Source organism: Telopea speciosissima, chromosome 1 (assembly GCF_018873765.1).
Source record: "Telopea speciosissima isolate NSW1024214 ecotype Mountain lineage chromosome 1, Tspe_v1, whole genome shotgun sequence".
Lineage (NCBI taxonomy): Eukaryota > Viridiplantae > Streptophyta > Magnoliopsida > Proteales > Proteaceae > Telopea > Telopea speciosissima.
Window position 1 is genome coordinate 3717671 of NC_057916.1, and position 19584 is coordinate 3737254.

Genomic DNA, 19584 nt, shown 5'->3' on the forward strand with positions numbered 1-19584 from the left:
TGCCATTTTTCTCCTGGGGTTATAAAAGCTCTCCAAGGCCTGGCCAAGCTAGCTCACTACATTCTTCTATCTTTCATATGCCCATTACTGTTTCCCCTCAACTTTAGAACAAGAATCTAAAGAACGTTCAAACTTATCTTCTTACTTTCACTCATGGCCCAAAACCCTCCTTACGAAATGTCTTTTGCACTCAAGAGCAGAGAAGAAGAAGAAGAAAAAGATGATGATGAGAAAATCTACAAGAGATACATAGAAATTGTTGCGACTACACTTCCCACAATAGAAGGTTGGTCGGGTAAACCGAGCTACCAGTACCAAGGCTTTTGGCACAACTCTGGAGCGTCTGGTGTTGGACCTTTAGCATTTCAAGATCACTTCAAGGCACGACCCAGTGACATTTTTCTTGCTAGCATCCCCAAGTGTGGCTCAACTTGGCTGAAATCTCTAGCCTTTGCTGTCATGAATCGCAAATCTCACCCTCCTTCAGCTCAGCCGCAACACCCTTTGTGCATATTGAACTCACACGATCTCGTGCCAGGGTTGGAGGGGATGCTATATAACAATAATTTAAATGGCAGCCGAATTCCAAACCTCGATATCCTTCCATCGCCTCGACTGTTTAGCACACACATGCCTTACACATCACTACCCCAATCTGTAACACTTTCAGGATCCCGGATTGTTTATATCTGCCGGAACACCAATGATAATCTAGTATCGTGGTGGCATTTTATCAACAAGGTAAGATCCAACAATTCTTTAGAGCCCGTGAAACTGGAAGAAGCCATCGAGTTGTTCTGCAAAGGGATGTCTTCACTTGGGCCATTTTGGGAACATGTGTTGGCCTATTGGAAAGCGAGCTTAGAAAGGCCTCAAAATGTACTATTCCTCAAGTACGATGAGATGATCGCTGAACCAGCCCTTCACTTGAAAAGAATTGCAGAGTTTATGGGGTGCCCTTTCTCTTCAATGGAAGAGAAGGAAGAGGTGGTCGATCAAATAATAAAGCTCTGTAGTTTCGAGAATTTAAGCAATTTGGCAGTGAATAAAACTGACAAAAATGGTACTGGTATTCCGAACAGTGCCTTCTTCAGGCAAGGTAAAGTTGGAGATTCTGCAAATTACCTCACAACTGAGATGATGGAGCAGCTTGATCGCATCACAATGCAAAAATTGCATGGTTCGGGCTTGATACTCTAAATTAATTATCACTTATATATTTATCTTAGTTTTCCTATTGTATGTTGCTCATTTTGGTTGCGAGTGTCTCTGGGTGTTCTCTTTCGTTTGGCTTTGGTCCAAATCCCCTTCCCCCCTTCTTGTCACTTTGATCTTTTAATAAATTTCACGTTTCATGCTTTAAATTAAAAACGTATTCGATCGATTGGTTATATTCATTTCATACCTTAAAACAATCTGATTGTGTACATGAATGAAGGAAAGCATCTCCATAATGCATTTTAAAGGGAAAAATTTTCATAAGAAAGGTGGCAACATCAGAAGTTTATTCCGGGATTGAACTCCTCTCCCGTGCGGGACGATGTCTAGCGCATATCGTCCGGCTGGGGAGGCCTCGATCCACACGCCACTGCACTGGGATGCATGTAGTGTTGTGGATCGAAGCCCCCCAGCCACACGATGTGCCCTGGAGAGGAGCCAGATCCTTTATTCTGTTCCTCAAATATAGCTTGGTGATGTATTCAATTATGAAGAAAATTTATTATATTGTTTGAGTAGCATTAGACACGGTGAATGAGAATCCATTTGCCGCAAAGTGAAGGATGGGCATTTTATTAAAATCTTACGGAGGTTTTTTGTTTTTTGGGTTTTTGACAAATGCCCCCTGAAAATGCCCATTTGTCCAAATGCCCTACTACAACTTTTATAATTGCAAACTCCCCTTACTTTCAAAACAATGTAGCACTTTGGTCCTAATTATTCGTTAATTTAGAAAATCAGATGTTAGTTTCATGGTATCTAATGACCAAAATGCCCTCATCTTCTCCAAATGGTTTAGGGTTTGAACCAAATGGTTTAAGATTTGAAATTGAAAATAAAACCCTAAACCATTTGGGGAAGATGAACCCTAAAATTAAACCTCCAAAATGACGAGATGATAGCTGAACCAGCTCTTCACTTGAAAAGGATTGCAGAGTTTATGAGGTGCCCTTTCTCTTCAATGGAAGAGAAGGAAGAGGTGTTTGATCAAATCATAAAGCTCTGCAGTTTCGAGAATTTAAGCAATTTGGCAGTGAATAAAACTGGAAAAATTGTTGATGGAGTTCCGAACAGTGCCTTTTTCAGGCAAGGTAAAGTTGGAGATTCTTCAAATTACCTCTCACCTGAGATGGGGGATCAGCTTGACCGCATCATTAGGCAAAACTTGCATGGTTCGGGATTAACACTCTAAATTAATTACCACGTAAATATCTTAATTAGTTTTTCTATTGTATGTTGCTCATTTTGTTGGGTTTATCGTTCCATATTTCTTCTTGTACGTCTTAGGACGTTTGTTTGCTGCAGGTTTGGCCCATTGTATTCGGGTTTAGTACTCACTCCTATCCCAACCCCTTCTTGTCATTTTGATTTACTTATAAATTTCACATACGTTTCATGCTTTAAATGGGAATCCTTTCATCGCGGTTGAAGGATGGGCACGAAAGGGTATTATGAGGGTACTTTAGGATTTATACTAAAACCTTATAAGGAATTGTTAACTCTAGAATGGTGCGATGAACCCAAGGTGAAAGAAAACGTTTTCCTTAATAATAAATCCAAACGATAAAGAAGATAAATTTGCTCCGGTTTTTCCTTTTGTTTGTATCTCTGCTATTTTATTTTTATTTATTCCTTTTATGGCCATAGAACAAAAAAATTTAACTATTAAAAAATCACATTAGTCAATCGTACGATAAACTTTAGTCTTCTCTGTCCTAACTCCTAACCCTGCATATATCCTAACTGATGAACTACTGATATAAAACATCATTCTTCATTAACAAAGATAATACTAGTAATAGCCACAATAGAAAGAATACGCAACTTTTCAGGCTTAAGTAGATCAGCATCATTTAACAAAGTTTCCAACAGGGTTACCATAGAATGAGAACAAAGGCTTTCAATACAATATGGAGGCCTAATGGTCCTGCCGTCCAAATATGATTGGATATAGGTCAAGATAAAAGAAAAAAAAAAATTTTAATTAAATTCCATGTCACTATTACAAAATAAACACCATGAATGAACTTGTAAAATAGAAAACACGCGTAGTCAGGTCTAAATACCCCCTTGGGGAAGCTTCCAAAAAGGAGTCTTTGAATTTTGAGTGAATTGGGAGTGTTTCCATAAGACACGCCAGATTCTAAAATTAGATAACGTATTAATTTTTGTTTTTTGATAAATAGAGTATATTATAGATAACGTGGGAGCTCATGGCTCAAGATTACAAAGATCACATAATCATGGAATGAAAATGGGTCAAATCATCGTACATGTCACCGATAGGACCCTCTTTACCAAGGAATTAGTCACGCTGTTAATCTCCCTTGAAACAAAATGAAAAGAGCAAGACACAAAGTAACCAGAAAAAATGTCTGGTTAAGGACAACAAAAATGTCTCATTGCTATATGGACCACAACTCCCAAGATTTTTCGGGGATTTTTTCCAGCCTCTGAAAGGGCTCCAAATGGCTCCAAGGTTGTTCAACGAATTGCCCAACTGGGCCCTATGGGCTTGGGCAGGGGCATAAACAGGCCTGGCACGCACAACGCATGGCAACGAGACAACGGTAGGCAAAGGTATGTGGCGTGTGTGCGAGGCAGGCCAGCTAATACCCGCGGCGACGGGACAAGGGTGAATGTGTTGTGTGGCGTGGCTCATGCACGGGACGCATAGTTGGGCTGGGCTTGGCTCTAGCTTTGCCAGGCTGGGTTGGCTCGGATCAGGTTGGGTCAACACGAGTTGATTCCAGTTGACCCGGATTGATCCAAATATATATATTTTTATTTTATTCTATTTTGGGCCTTGGATTAAAATTTTCATAACTTTCAATCCATGTAGTAGATTTTGATGCACAACATATTTTCATTTTAGTGCAAGATTGTGCAAATGATGTACGATCATGTACACAGTCATCGGATAAAGAAAGGGGTACAACGGAAAATTATCTCCTTCAGTTCTCTACCCGACCCAGTTCCCCCAGTGCCTGTAATAAGGGGAGGTGAATCCCACCGGGGCAAAGTGTTCGAGCGGGGGTAGGGTGGTCATTGCACCCCCTATTACAGGCACTGGGGGGAATTGGGCCGGGCAGGAACTGGAGGGGACAAAGATCCGGGTCACCCATCCAACAATCAATTCAGATCATCTACGACGTAGCTGCCCGTAGCGAATTGTGCGGTGCAGATTGGACCGCACGGGCAATGACCGCCTTACCCCCGCTCAGGTAAGGCGTTTGGGCAGAAGTAAGGCGGTCTTTGCGTGCGCGGCTCAGTCTGCGCCGCTCAAACCGCTATAGGCAACGCACCATAAAGTATCCGGATCCTCCAACAATATAATGCAGTCATGCTCATGCACAAAAACTTTTGCCTTAAAAAGCTACAATCAATAGTATCATAATGTTTTGCTTTCTGGATCTAGTAGATATAGCATGTCTTTGGCTAAAAACGATGGCTCCGTTTGGTTGCAAGGGGAATTAAAGGGAAGGGAAGTGAAATTTTTATACTTAAAAAAAAAATTTGTGTAATCATTATCCCATGTGACAATATCACTTACTTCAAATCATTCCATATTTGGTTATTAAATTCCATCTTACTTTACATCCAATTCCCTTTGATTTAAAATGTAAAATAAATATTACATGTAAAATGTTGCATTACTAGATATGATAAGAAATTTAAGTAGTTTATACAATCACATGGGATAATGATTATAAATGTTTCTTTTTAAGTTTTAAAAATTTCCCTTCCCTTCCCTTTAATTCTAGTTGCATCCCTTCCTTTTAATTCCACTTGCAACCAAACGGAGCGGACAAGATAGCGAGCAAGAGCACATGGTTTGTGAAGCTGTCTATCTAGCCCCAATGTCCTTTTGCATGAGAGCAGGAGCTTTACACAGCCTCTCCAAAACTATAATAAAGCTCTCCAAGCAGGACTGGCCTATGTCACAGGCCCTAAAAATTTCCTTTTTTCTTTCATATGCTCATTAATGTGTTTCCCCAACTTTAGAACAAGAATTCTCACTTATGGCCCAAAGCCCTCCATACAAATATGTTTTGTACCCAAGAGCAGAAAAGAAGAGGAAGACGATGAGAAAATCTACAAGAGATACAGAGAAATCGTTGCAACTCTTCCCACAACAGAAGGTTGGTGGGTAAGCCGATCTACCAGTATCAAGGCTTTTGGTACAACTCTGGAGCGTATGGTGGTGGACCATTGGCAGTTCAAGATCGCTTCAAGCCACGACCCACTGACGTTCTTATTGCTAGCATCCCCAAGTGTGGTACAACTTGGCTGAAATCGCTAGCCTTTGCTGTCATGAATCGCAAATCTCACCCTCCTTCAGCTCAGCAGCAACACCCTTTGCTCTTATTCAACTCTCACGATCTTGTGCCAACGTTGGAGGTACGGCTATATAGTAACAACTTCAATGGCAATCGAATTCCTAACCTCGATATCCTCCCATCGCCTAGACTGTTTGGCACACACATGCCTTACACATCACTACCCCAATCTGTAGCACTTTCAGGCTCTCGGATTGTTTATATTTGCATGAACACCAAGGATAATCTAGTATCCTGGTGGCATTTTGTCAACAAGATAAGATTGAATTTTTCTCTGGAGCCTACGAAATTGGAAGAAACCTTAGATTGGTTTTGCAAAGGGATGTCTTCACTTGGGCCATTTTGGGAACATGTGTTGGGCTATTGGAAAGCGAGCTTAGATCGGCCTCAAAATGTGCTATTTCTCAAGTATGACGAGATGATGGGTGAACCAGCTCTTCACTTAAAAAGAATTGCTGAGTTTATGGGGTTCCCCTTCTCCTCAATGGAAGAGGAGGAAGGAGTGGTTGATCAAATCATAAAGCTCTGCAGTTTCGAGAATTTAAGCAATTTGGCAGTGAATAAAACTGAAGAAAATGGTAGTGGTATCCCGAACAGAGTCTTCTTCAGGCAAGGTAAAGTTGGAGATTCTGCAAATTACCTCTCACCTAAGATGATGGAGCAGCTTGACCGTATCACAAAGCCAAAATTTCATGGTTCGGGCATAACACTCTAAATTCATTAGATGAATCAAAGTTGGGATTGGGACTGGGATTTGCCCCTTGTATGTATTCAGATTTAGTTGAGCATCTGAAAGTTCCCTACTTTTTTTTTTTCGGAGACAGGAGGGGTATCCGACTTTAGGCCGACTAAATCCCCCCGGGCTCGTACATGACCCCCGTGTCACGCACGAACCGGGAGCTTCTGGACCCTAGTGAACCTCAGGCGGGTGGCCCCAAGAAATTATGCAGCGGCGAAGGTTTGATCACGAGACATCGCTTCCCCTCCTTATCATTTAGATTTATCAATTAATTTCAAGTTTCATTATTTAAAACAGAAATAATATAATGCACGGTGAGTCCGGATCACGCCATTGAAGAGGATTCCTCTCCAATAACGCTCTCCTAAAGTCACGTTTCATATCCATTCATGTTGATTTAGTTTCATTTGTCTAATTCATTTGTCTTATTTTCTATTTTTCTTTTTCCTCTCTCCCTCTTTTAAAGGTATCTATAAAACGTGATTGAAAAGGAAATAGGTAATTAAATCTAGAATCTAATCTTAAATCTCTCTCTCTCTCTCTCATAGCTTATGCAAAAACAATCCTGCAACTCAGTTCATGGGCTGAGGTATTATCGCATCGTGAGGGTATTATATCGGTCGTATTGGGGCAATATGTAATGGTTTTGGTTGTGGCCGATCTTGATATTGTGTCAATATTGTAACGGTGATACGTTATGGACAAGGGGTAAAACAGTTAAATATCTTTTTTTAAAGGGAAATCAGGGGTAATTTTGTCAGATACGATCGATCCTTGTCGATATCGTAGCGGTATTATATTGGTTTTGCAAGTTACCGATACATGATCCAATTCCATGCAGTAGAACCATGGGTTCTAGTGATCGATAACGGTATCTACCGATCCAGATCGGTTAGGTTCACCCTTGTTTCTTTCAAAAAATTAGATTTTTTAATTTAATTTAAAATTTTACTCTTGTCTGTACTGGTCCATCGAGACTGAATCGACAAGGAATCGGTATTTGTCTCAACTGATACTGATGCGAATCGACCGATCCTATTTTGATTCTTCAAACTATGATTTTGATATTGTGTCGATAGTGTATTGATGAAATGGTACAGACAAAGGGTATAGTAGTAAAAAACCTATTTTTTTTTTAAAAGAAAATCAGGGGGTAAACTTATCTGATACAATCGATTAGTGTCGATGCCATATCGATATCGTATCGATTTTACAAGTGATCGATACCCAATCCGATTGAAATGACCAATACTCGATCTGGCATTAGTAACCACTCTGTCAATATAATTTCCTCACCACCCTTATGCAAGATCAAATCGATAGTTGTTCATCGGAACCAATGTGAGTTGCAGGATTGTTTTGCATAAGGAGAGAGATAGAAAAAGATTTAGATTTGAGATAAGATTCTGAACTTAAGGGAGAGAGAGATTTGAAATTAGATTCTAGATTTAATTATCTATTTCCTGTTTAATCACGTTTTATGTATTCCTTAAAAAGAGGGAGAGAGAAAAAAAAATTTGAAAAACACAAAATAGAATGAGGAAAGGGAGTTAAGTCTCCGTGAATGGCTAGAGAGGATCTGGGTTCATGCATGATCATGCTCGTGTATAAGAACTTGAATCTTTATCGTTTCCATTTATCTACCCGGGTGGGATCCACTCCCCCATTATTAGTGTACTAGCGAAAATGGAAGGGCAGATAAATGCAGATGATAATTTTCCCAAAAACTTTTGCCTTGAAGAGCTATAATCAATAGTATCATATAAGTTTTCGCGTTCCTTCTGGATCCGGTAGATATAGCATGTCCTTGACTAAAAACGACAAGTTTTACCAACCAAAAAAAAACAAGGGGACTAAAAACGACAAGGTAGTAGCAGTAGCAAGTGGTTTGTGAAGCTATCTATCTAACCCCAACAACCTTTTTCAAGGGAGCACGAGCTGGATACACCCTCTCCAACAGTAGCAAGTGGTTTGTGAAGCTATCTATCTAACCCCAACAACCTTTTTCAAGGGAGCACGAGCTGGATACACCCTCTCCAAAACATATAATAAAGCTCTCCAAAAGCAGACTGACCTATCTCACAGGCGTTAAAAACTTTCCTGTTTTCTTTCATATGCTCCTTACTGTTTTTTCACTTATGGCCCAAAACCCTCCTTACAAAATATGTTTTGTACCCAGGAGCAAAGAAGAAGAGGAAGAAGATGAGAAAATCTACAAGAGATACAGCGAAATCGTTGCAACTCTTCCCACAAAAGAAGGTTGGTGGGGTAAACCGATCTACCAGTATCAAGGCTTTTGGTATAACTCTGGAGCGTTTGGTGTTGGACCATTGGCAGTTCAAGATCACTTCAAGCCACGACCCACTGACGTTCTTGTTGCTAGCATCCCCAAGGGTGGCACAACTTGGCTGAAATCGCTAGTCTTTGCTGTCCTGAATCGCAAATCTCACCCTCCTTCAGCTCAGCACCACCCTCTGTTAATATTCAACTCCCACGATCTTGTTCCAGTTATGGAGATGATGCTATATAGCAACATTTTAAATGGAAACCGAATTCCTAGACTCGATATCCTTCCATCACCTAGACTGTTTGGCACACACATGCCTTACACATCACTACCTCAATCTGTAGCACTTTCAAGTCCCCGGATTGTTTATATTTGCAGGAACACCAAGGATACTCTAGTATCCTGGTGGCATTTTACCAACAAGATGAGATCGAACAATTCTTTAGAGCCTATGGAACTGGAAGAAGCCTTCGACAGGTTCTGCAAAGGGATGACTTCACCTGGGCCATTTTGGGAACATGTGTTGGGCTATTGGAAAGCGAGCTTAGAACGGCCTCAAAATGTGCTATTTCTCAAGTATGAGCAGATGGTGGATGAACCAGCTCTTCACTTAAAAAGAATTGCAGAGTTTATGGGGTGCCCCTTCTCTTCCATTGAAGAAGAGAAGGAAGGAGTGGTTGATCAAATCATAAAGCTCTGCAGTTTTGAGAATTTAAGCAATTTGGCAGTGAATAAAACTGAAGAAAATGGTAGTGGTTTCCCAAACAGAGTCTTCTTCAGGCAAGGTAAAGTTGGAGATTCTGCAAATTACCTCTCACCTGAGATGATGGATCAGCTTGACCGCATCACAAAGCAAAAATTTCATGGTTCGGGCTTAACACTCTGATACATGCAATAACGCATGGGCAGCACCCTATTTGCATGGGGGTAGTTGAAGCTATTCGATCTGGTTTGGTTTTCTTCTGGTAGTGTGTATTCATTTAGTTTTCCTTAAGTGAGTCCATGATCACATGTGAGATGTGGGGGGTTAGTTATTGGAGGTGGGAAGTTGTATGTGGGCGGTTATAGGGGAGAAGTAGTGAGGAGTCTTGAGTCAGTTTATCTTCTATTATTTGTACGTACGGACTTAAATATCATGGTGGGAATGAAGATTGCATCTTTTGAACCTAAATTAAATTAATCTACTCTTGAGTAGGGAGGTCTGGCTGCTTCCTCAGTAAAGCTAGTGTTCTTGTGTAATTACTTGATTTTTCCACCATTAAACTTTTTCTCACTTCTTCTACCAACAACATAGGTAAGAAACGGTCGAATTTTTTCTCTTCTCAGGTTCCCTGCCCGGTCAGGTTCGTAGGTTAATTCCTCTCATAGGGAGGGTGGAAATGACGACCTCACCCCACCTGGGTAGTGTGTTCGAACAGGGGGTGAGGTCGTCATTTTCAGTCCCCCCATGAGAGGAACCTACGAACCTGACCGGGCAAGGAACCTGAGAGGAGTTATACCAGCCCCTTCCCCTTGTATTCATTCAGATTTAGTTGAGTACCTGAAAGTTCTCCCCTCCTCCTTATCATTTAGATTTATTAATAAATTTCAGGTTTCATTATTGTTGAAATTGAAAGCGCATTCATGAGAGCAACGATGAACATCTAAGTCTTAATTAATGATAGAAAAAGGAAATAAATATAAAGTTGCTTTCAAGTTTCAATGCCAAGGGAAGCACGTGTGGCACCAAGGTTATTGACAATAATTTAAGGGTGTTTGTTAATCGCTTTTGTTCTTCTGGTTAATCAATTTGGTTCTGATTCATTTAATTGGTTTTAATTTGCAAATTGAAATCAATCACTAAACGGTTCTGGTTAAATGGGTTTTTATCAGTTTTGGCTTTGTTGTTGGAGTTACCTATTTTATGTAATTTTGTTGGGCTTGAACTACAACCTTTAGGTCCAAATTGTGACTAAAAATACTAAACATAGACCAAATTAATTTACATAGAACACAAATATAGAATGCCCAAGACTAATAACCAGTTTTTTATAATCGGTTTAGTATGTATAAACAGTTCAGTAGCATACTGATTGTAATCCGTTCAAATCCAATGGTTTATCAATTTAAAATCTAACCAAATCGTTTCAAAATCAAACCAAATCAGTTAATAAACAATTTTACTTTTTAAAGACAAAACTGTACTAATTAGTAAATGGTTTATCAGCTCCAATTTAAACAATCCGACACTCTTAGTTTTAGCTATCGGTGTTAATACCTGTATCAGTCTCAGCCGATAACAATACATATAGGATGAATCGGTCCGTATCTTTTCTATTTGAGATTAAAATTCACTTTTCGATAAAAAATAAAAATAAAATTCACTTTTTGGCTGAATCAGCCGATCCATATCGGAGCCATATCAGTATTGGGCACTAGTGATATCGATACATATCAGCTGACACAATATCGATACTTAGAACAATGTGTGGTATGTTGAAACATTACCACCTCTCTTCTAAACCCTTTTTCATAATCTTGTGACAAAGAGAGTGGAACCCTTGAACTCCTAGGGGGCATGGGCATGCACTGCAACTGGCAAGCTTCCAACAATCCGATCTAGCAGTCGTTCACGTTTTTATCCACGATTCACTTTGAATTATTCTATCACAACAAGTGCACATCACTTACCTATTTTTTAATTCTAAGAAATATTACGTGAAGTCTATCACAACACGTGCACATCCCGTGATAGTTCTTTGAAATATAAAACATGTAAGTGATACATCGATGTAAATGAATAAATGAAAATTCGAATTTGATCCGCATCCGTATCTGTTTATGAACATCCGTATTTGTATAGAGATATTCGGAAAGAAAAAAAATTCGAATACTACGATAAAAATCGTCTGAAAAAAAATCCGAATACTTAATAATAACAAATAAAGTAAATAATAATCTTAAGGGTTTTTGAAGATTCATTAGGTTCGAGAATATGAGATAAGAGAATCATAATCTAAGAGATATAGATTGAGAGTGAATTGTATCTGCTAGGGGGAGGAAGGTCCAGGCTACACAAGACAGAGATGTAAACGGATGGTCGATAATCCAAATTCGATCCGCATCCGATTCCATATAAAGATATCCGTATTTGGTCAGGGAATATTTAGATCCAATCCGTTTATAAGCCTAATTATATGTAGCATGAAAATCATTATTTTATTTATAAATAGAGGGACAATAATGGTATGATTCCTTTCTTTTTTGTTGCCCCTCCCTCAAAGGTGCACGTTTTCTGTTATGTTAATAAAACTATGTAACATAGGGAAATAATCTCTCTTTAATTCATGATCTAGACAGTGCTTTTTGCCATGTTGCACATGCACAAAAGCGGCCTTAATTATACAAAATTAAAATGAAATTAAGTGGCTTTGTGTGGGAGCCAGGGTTATTATTAATTATTCTTGGTTTGGTTTTAGAAACAAATGTCGCACTAACAATAAAATTATCAATCTAATAGTGCAATGCCCAATGCACCCTTCTGGCATCGCATTGGATAACGCACCATACTTAAGAAAGATGGATTTTCATCCTCTTTAAATGTGGTGTTCCATCCAATGCGCGCACTTGAAAGGATAAATGTCCGTAATGAAAAGAATCCATCACATTATTAGACTTATATAATTTAGTGAGTGTCAGAGACTTTATGATCTTCGATTTTCCACACTGTGTAGAGAATCTTTCTCTATTACCGAAAAAAAAAAAAGGAGAGAATCATATCCCCAATGTGAAAGATTTCATACTTGTATAATTTAGTGAGTGGCAGAGACTTTATGATCCTCGATTTTCTTCAATGTGTAGAGAAATCTTTCTCTATTACCGAAAAGAAAAAGAGAGAATCATATCTCCAATGTGAAAGGTCCCATCACCTTATAAGACTTGTATAATTTAGTGAATGGCAGAAACTTTATTTCATGTGTTGGGCTATTGGAAAGCGAGCTTAGAAAAGGCCTCGAAATGTACTATTTCTCAAGTACGACGAGATGATGGGTGAACCAGCTTTTCACTTGACAAGTGTTGCAAAGTTTATGGGGTGCCCTTTCTCTTCAATGGAAGAGAAGGAAGGGGTAGTTAATCAAATAATAAAGCTATGCAGTTTTGAGAATTTAAGCAATTTGGCAGTGAATAAAATTGAAGAAAATGGTAGTGGTATCCCGAACAGAGTCTTCTTCGGGCAAGGTAAAGTTGGAGGTTCTGCAAATTAACTCTCGCTTGAGATGATGGAGCAGCTTGACCGCATAACAAAGCAAAAACTTCATGGTTCTGGCTTAACACTATAAATTAAATGGGAGTATTGACAGTTAGGATTGGAACTGGGTTTAATTTAGGGATCGTGATCTTCTATGACGTCCTGTCCGTAGTGGCTTGTGCGGTTCAGATAGAGTGTCGTGCGCATTGTCTGCCTAACCCCTACCAGAGCGCCTTACCCTAGCAGGGGTAAGGTGGTCATTATGAGCGATGCATTGTCTGGGCCGCACAGGCCGCTACAGGCAGGTCGCCATAGAAAATCTGTATACTTAATTTGCCTCTATCCCTTGTATTCAGATTTAGTTGAGGTGGTGGGAGTGGCGGTAGCAGTGGTGGTGGTGATTGTAGTGGTGGAGTTGTTTTTGGTGGTGATTCATAAATATCGAGTCTGTATCATGCATATTTTTTGCTTTCATTTTGTGATTCTATTTTTTTGAGTCTTATTTTGGTATTTTTCAAAACTGTGCCAAATCTTTATATTTTTTATCGGTGCAATGCAAGAAAATAAAAATCAGACTAACCTATACAAGTTTGGTCCCATTTCTGGTCCAAAAAAGTTGAAAAACAATGGAAATTTGTTTTTTTTGACGTTACCATATAAACCCTAATCTTTTATAAAACACAAAATTTTGACCATTTAAAATCCAACAACTTGTAGTCAATGTAGCTGCAAGCACCTAACAAGGAGATAGAACAGGAAAACTACACCGAGATAACATCAAACGAAATTAAAGCATCGTTAAACAAGTGTAGGATGAAATAAGACACGAAACTCTTGGAATTTCTGTTTGATGAGTTTCTTTGTTTTAAAGTTATATGTTTCTACCAGGACGGGTGTATGCACCAACATCAAAGTTCTTGCCACATAGAAGTGAACTCCATAATGTTCAAAGTTGAGCAATGTGGCTTGGTTATGATGTTGCTCATAGTTATCAACGTACATAGCCAACACACTCATGGAGTGATGTATGTTTAATTGAAGTTGGAAGTATCAGTATTGGGCACTTAGTGATATCAATACGTATCAGGTAACACAATATCGATACTTAGAACAATGTGTGGCATATCAATCGAACTAGTAGGTGTTCTAAGTGACAAAGAGAGTCAAACCCTTGACCTCCTAGGGGGCATGGTCATGCATTGCTACTGGCAAGCCTCCAACCAACCGAACTAGTAGGTGTTCACATTTTTCTTTGCAATTCACTTTGAATAATTCTAGGGTTAAATATGCATACCTCCCTAAAATGCACCCAATATTCCTCGTACCCCCCTAAGATTTGGATAAATCCATATACACCCCTTGAAAATCCTACGTATCATGCACCCCTACTTTTCCACCTAAAGCCATTTAAGTCTACACCAGGTGTTAAATGCTTAAAAATGATCAAATTACTCTTTCTTCTATCTTTTTAAAAATTTAAAAAGCTCTAATTGTCCTGACCTATTTGTTAAAATTTAAAAAAACCAAAATACCCTCATCTTCCTCAAGTCATCATCTTCTTTTACATACCCACCACCACCACCGTCTCCACTCACTATTAACACCATCACCACCTTGAAGCCCCACCTCCAGCACCTGATCTAAAATAACAAGAGAATCCTTCGCGAACCAGATCCGAAATAATTAAAACTACAATCTTTTTTTCTGGTTTTTTGGGTAAAGAATTAAAACTACAATCAATAGTATCATTATGTTTTGCATTCTGGATTATAGCATGTCCTTGGCTAAAAACGACAAGGTAGGCAGCACATGATTTGTGAAGCGATCTATCTATCTACCCCCAATGTCCTTTTTCACGGGAGCAGGAGCCCCACACACCCTCTCCAAAAATATAATAAAGCTCTCCAAGCAGACTGGCCTATCCCACACACAGGCCTTAAAAAATTTCCTTTTTTTCTTTCACATGCTCATTACGTAACTGTTTTTCCCCAAAGGTAGATCTTCTTTTCCACTTATGGCCCAAAACCCTCTTTACAAAATATGTTTTGTACCCAAGAGCAGAGAAGAAGATGAGAAAATCTAAGAGATACAGTGAAATTATTGCAACTCTTCCCACAACAGAAGGTTGGTCGGGTAAACCGATCTACCAGTATCAAGGCTTTTGGTACAACTCTAGACCGTCTGGTGTTGGACCATTGGCAGTTCAAGATCACTTCAAGCCACGACCCACTGACTTTCTTGGTGCTAGTATCCCCAAGGGTGGCACAACTTGGCTGAAATCGCTAGTCTTTGAATCGCAAATCTCACCCTTCTTCAGCTCAGCACCAGCAGCAGCATCCTCTGTTCATATTCAACTCTCACGATCTCGTACCAACGTTGGAGATGAGCCTATATAACAACAACTTCAATGGCAACCTAATTCCTAACCTCGATATCCTTCCATCTCCTAGACTGTTTGGCACACACATGCCTTACACATCACTACCACAATCTGTAACACTTGCCCACTCCCGGATTGTTTATATTTGCAGGATCACCAAGGATACTCTAGTATCCTGGTGGCATTTTGTCAACAAGGTAAGATTGAATTTTTCTTTAGAGCCTATGAAACTGGAAGAAGCCTTCGATTGGTTTTGCAAAGGGATGTCTTCACTTGGGCCATTTTGGGAACATGTGTTGGGCTATTGGAAAGCGAGCTTAGAAAGGCCTCAAAATGTGCTAGGTACGACGAGATGGTGGTTGAACCAGCTCTTCTTGCAGAGTTTATTGGGTGTCCCATCTCGTCAATGGAAGAGAAGGAAGGGGTAGTTGAGCAAATAATAAAGCTCTGCAGTTTCGAGAATTTAAGCAACTTAGCAGTGAATAAAACTGAAATAAATGATTCTGGTTTTTCTAACAGAGTCTTCTTCAGGCAAGGTAAAGTTGGAGATTCTGCAAATTACCTCTCACGTGAGATGATGGAGCAGCTAGATCGCATAACAAACCAAATATTTCATTTCTACCAAAACAACAAAAAAAAAAACCAAATATTTCATGGTTCGGGCTTAACACTCTAAATTAATTAAATGGGAGTGAAAGTTGGGATTGGGACTGGGTTTAATTTGCCCCATTTGTATTCACTTTTAGTTGAGTATATGATGAGTGTTCGATCTCGTCATTTTGATTGATTAATACATTTCATGTTTCACCTCCGTAATGCGTTTTGATATTTCTGCGGATGAAGCCTGAGAGGCAAGGCTTGTAGGGACGGATTTGAATCCTCTATGGCTGGGCAGCCGAGCGGTTAGCGTGGTTAGCGTGCGGCCTCACACAAGGAGGGGCGATATGATCGCCCCATCCACTGCCGAGCATACTGTCTGGATGTGATCCACGCCCTGCCTGTGTGAGGCCGCACGCCGGTTACAATTTCATAAAACCCTAAATGACATTTACCCAAAAAGAAAAAAAAAAGAGAGGATGATCACACGCATAGGAAAATGAATAGATAAATGAAAGGATACAATAAGGTTTTGAATTCAAGCTTACCTTTTCCGTTAGCAGTAGCATTGTATATAAAGATGAATTACAAGACTACGTGAACTGTTACAAGTAGATAAGGACTGGTTAGTTTACAATTGGAGAGATATAAGGAAATTCAAATAATTTCAAATGGTTTCAAATGGTTGTGGTCATACTGTCACGGCCCGCCCAACAAAGGCCCACGGGCCTAACTTGCAAGCCCATGGACTTAGACATTGGGCTAAGACCTAGTCCATGGCCTAGAACTCTCTACACTAGAAGAGAATCTAGATATGTTCTAGAACCTCTAGAAACAAAGATGGTCAAGGAAGTTTCTAGAGAAGCTTCTAGAAAAGCTTTGTAAATATCTAAGGAAGGAGGACAATTCTAGAGTTCTCCAAAGAGCTAGAACCCTCCACAAAGGAGGTGGGAAAATTCTAGTTCCTTAGGCTAGAAAGTTCTCCACCATTGGATGGAGAACACTTGTACAAATCCTAACCATACATTGTAAGTTGAGGTGCCTATAAATAGAGGTGGCCTCATTTGGCTAAGGCACAACCAATCAACCAACCAACCACCCAATCAATCAAGCAAGTTAGCATTCAAGCTTTGTACTCAAGCTTTCTAGTGCAATACAAGTTCCATTCACTCAAACTCTCTTGTGTTCTCTAAGTTCTCTTCCCAAGTCCCTTGCTAGAGTTGTGGAAAGGCTGACTTAGTGCTAGTGTGAGTGCTGAGGGCCGGCGCGGTTGCTTAGTAAGGTCTAAGGCCGTGACAAGTGTGGTATCAGAGCTTCGGTTGCGAGGGAAGATACTTGTGGATTCGACATCATGGCTAACGAATCGGAAGTGCTAGACATGATGGTGAGCGAGCAAGCCCGTGGGAGGGAGGCCATTCCCACCAAGGAGAGGCGAAGAGGCAAGGACAAGTCTGTGGACGTTAGTGGAGCTATGGAGCCACGCCTAGCTCGGGTGGAGCTAGCAACGGCCGAGGTGAAGGAGCGCCTCGATGTTGTGGAGCAAAGTGGGGAGGAGCTCGAAGGCCACATGATGGAGCTCAAGGAGGAGCTAGTGGGCCAAATGGGGGTGCTCAAGGAGTCCCTACAAACCACTCTCAACACCATAATGCACGCCCAACAGGAAGAGTTTGCCAGCTTCAAGGCTCAAGTATGGGAAGCATTGGCCAAGATGGACGCTCGCATCGATGAGGTACAAGCGGATTGGGCAATGTGTAGGAGGGCAGCCACTGGGGGAGCCACTACCTCGCGTGAGGTACCTAGGGTGGAGGTACCAAAGCCCAAGCCATTCGATGGGAAGAGAGATGCGCGGGAAGTCGACAACTTTGTGTGGCACATGGAGAGGTACTTTGAGGCAATGGCACTCGAGGATGAACCTACTAAGGTACGAACGGCTACACTCTACCTCACCGACACAAAGAACTCTATGGTGGCAGAAGACATGCGAGATATTGAAAAAGGTATGTGCACCATAGACACCTGGGATGAGTTTAAGAAGGAGTTAAAGAAGCAATTCTATCCCAACAATGCTACCTTCTTGGCAAGAAGGAACATCAAAAGGCTCAAGCATACTGGGTCTATTCGGGACTATGTCAAAGAGTTCACCACTCTTGCGCTCGATGTCCCGAGTATGACCGACGAGGAGTTATTGTTCAACTTCATGGATGGTCTCCAAAACTGGGCTGCACAAGAGCTGCAACGCCGTGGTGTGCAAGACCTTGCTTCAGCCATAGCAGCGGCAGAATCGTTGATGGAGTTCCAAAGAGAAGACAAGCCAAGAAAGAGCAATGGGGAGAATGGTGGGGGAGACCAAGGTTCTGCTGCTCATCACCCCAAAGAAGACAGCAGTAAACCCTCTTCAGGCAAGGAGGGTAAGCCTCGTCTTGACAAGAAGGATAAGTTCAAGCCCAAGGACAAGTGCTTCTTGTGTGATGGGCCACACTGGGCCAGGGACTGCCCAAAGAGAAAGGCCTTAAGTGCCTTACTCGAAGAGAAGGGTGAAGAAGAAGAGCCGATCCGTATGGGTTCCCTAATGCAGCTTGGTGCTATCAAGGCCAAGACGGAGGTCAAGGTCACTACTCCACAGAAGGGATTGATGTACGTGGAGGCGCAGATGAACGGGAAGCCTACACGTGTCATGGTCGACACAGGTGCTACCCACAACTTTGTCTCAACGGAGGAGGCAAAGAGGCTTGGACTAAAGGTCTCCAAGGAGGGAGGATGGCTTAAGGCGGTTAACTCCCAAGCTCGTCCCATACAAGGCATAGCTCGAGGGGTCGAGATGCGGATGGGGACGTGGAGCGGCACCTTGGATCTGTCGGTGGTGCCCATGGACGACTATCTAGTGGTGCTTGGCATGGATTTTCTTAGAAGGGTTAAGGCTATACCCATGCCATTCATCAACACGGTGTGCATCATGGAGGAAGGTGCTCCATGCATGGTCCCCACGGTGTCAGGGACTAAGGAGGGTGCCAAGCTCTTGACCGCGATTCGACTCGAGAAAGAGGGAAAGAAGCTCCAAGACTCCACTCTCGACGTATCGGTTGGAGCTAAGGAAGGCGGCCTTGTAAATGCAGAAGCAAGGCCTACTAAGAAGACTCTTGATGGATGTAAGGACATCAGGCCATCAGGGATCCACAAACAATCACCACCTAAGGGGAAGGTGGATGTGGCCCGGTCTTGCAAAGATAAGACCAAGAAGAAGAGAAAGAGGAGGGTTAGCAAAAGAAGGCAACCGACAAGCTTCAAAGACGGGGAGTTAGTGCTCGACAAGTCCCTAAAGGAGGTGTCTAAGGAGAAGGCTCGCCAACACACTGGCCCATACGAGGAGAGACATGGAAGACTCAAGTTGTGGCACAATGGACGTTGTTACTTCACACGGGAGGAGGCTATACAGGCGTTCATGTAGGCCATATACAGAAGTTCTCCAAGAAGGTTGCGACGAGGGCGTCGCCAACTTGGGCGGGGGAGAGTGTCACGGCCCGCCCAACAAAGGCCCACGGGCCTAACTTGCAAGCCCATGGACTTAGACATTGGGCTAAGACCTAGTCCATGGCCTAGAACTCTCTACACTAGAAGAGAATCTAGATATGTTCTAGAACCTCTAGAAACAAAGATGGTCAAGGAAGTTTCTAGAGAAGCTTCTAGAAAAGCTTTGTAAATATCTAAGGAAGGAGGACAATTCTAGAGTTCTCCAAAGAGCTAGAACCCTCCACAAAGGAGGTGGGAAAATTCTAGTTCCTTAGGCTAGAAAGTTCT

The 19584-nt window shown here is 41.2% G+C and overlaps 2 protein-coding genes and 1 long non-coding RNA gene across 3 annotated transcripts; all 3 read left to right on the top strand.

The window, feature by feature from the left end:
* Positions 1 to 125: 125 nt before the first annotated feature.
* LOC122644751 (cytosolic sulfotransferase 5-like) lies at positions 126 to 9470 on the top strand. Its single transcript, XM_043838141.1, has 2 exons — positions 126 to 152; positions 8435 to 9470. The coding sequence occupies exon 2, from the start codon at positions 8436 to 8438 to the stop codon at positions 9468 to 9470; it is 1035 nt and encodes a 344-aa protein (XP_043694076.1). The 5' UTR covers positions 126 to 152; position 8435.
* Positions 163 to 1258, top strand: LOC122638757 (cytosolic sulfotransferase 5-like). The gene has a single exon (XM_043831610.1). It carries the CDS (start codon positions 178 to 180, stop codon positions 1198 to 1200), a length of 1023 nt encoding a protein of 340 aa, XP_043687545.1. The 5' UTR covers positions 163 to 177; the 3' UTR covers positions 1201 to 1258.
* A 100-nt stretch (positions 9471 to 9570) lies between the features above and the next one.
* Positions 9571 to 12805, top strand: LOC122638796. The gene is made up of 3 exons (XR_006329484.1): positions 9571 to 9582; positions 11113 to 11115; positions 12639 to 12805. It is a non-coding gene; the product is annotated as an uncharacterized LOC122638796 (long non-coding RNA).
* The last annotated feature ends 6779 nt before the right edge of the window (positions 12806 to 19584 follow it).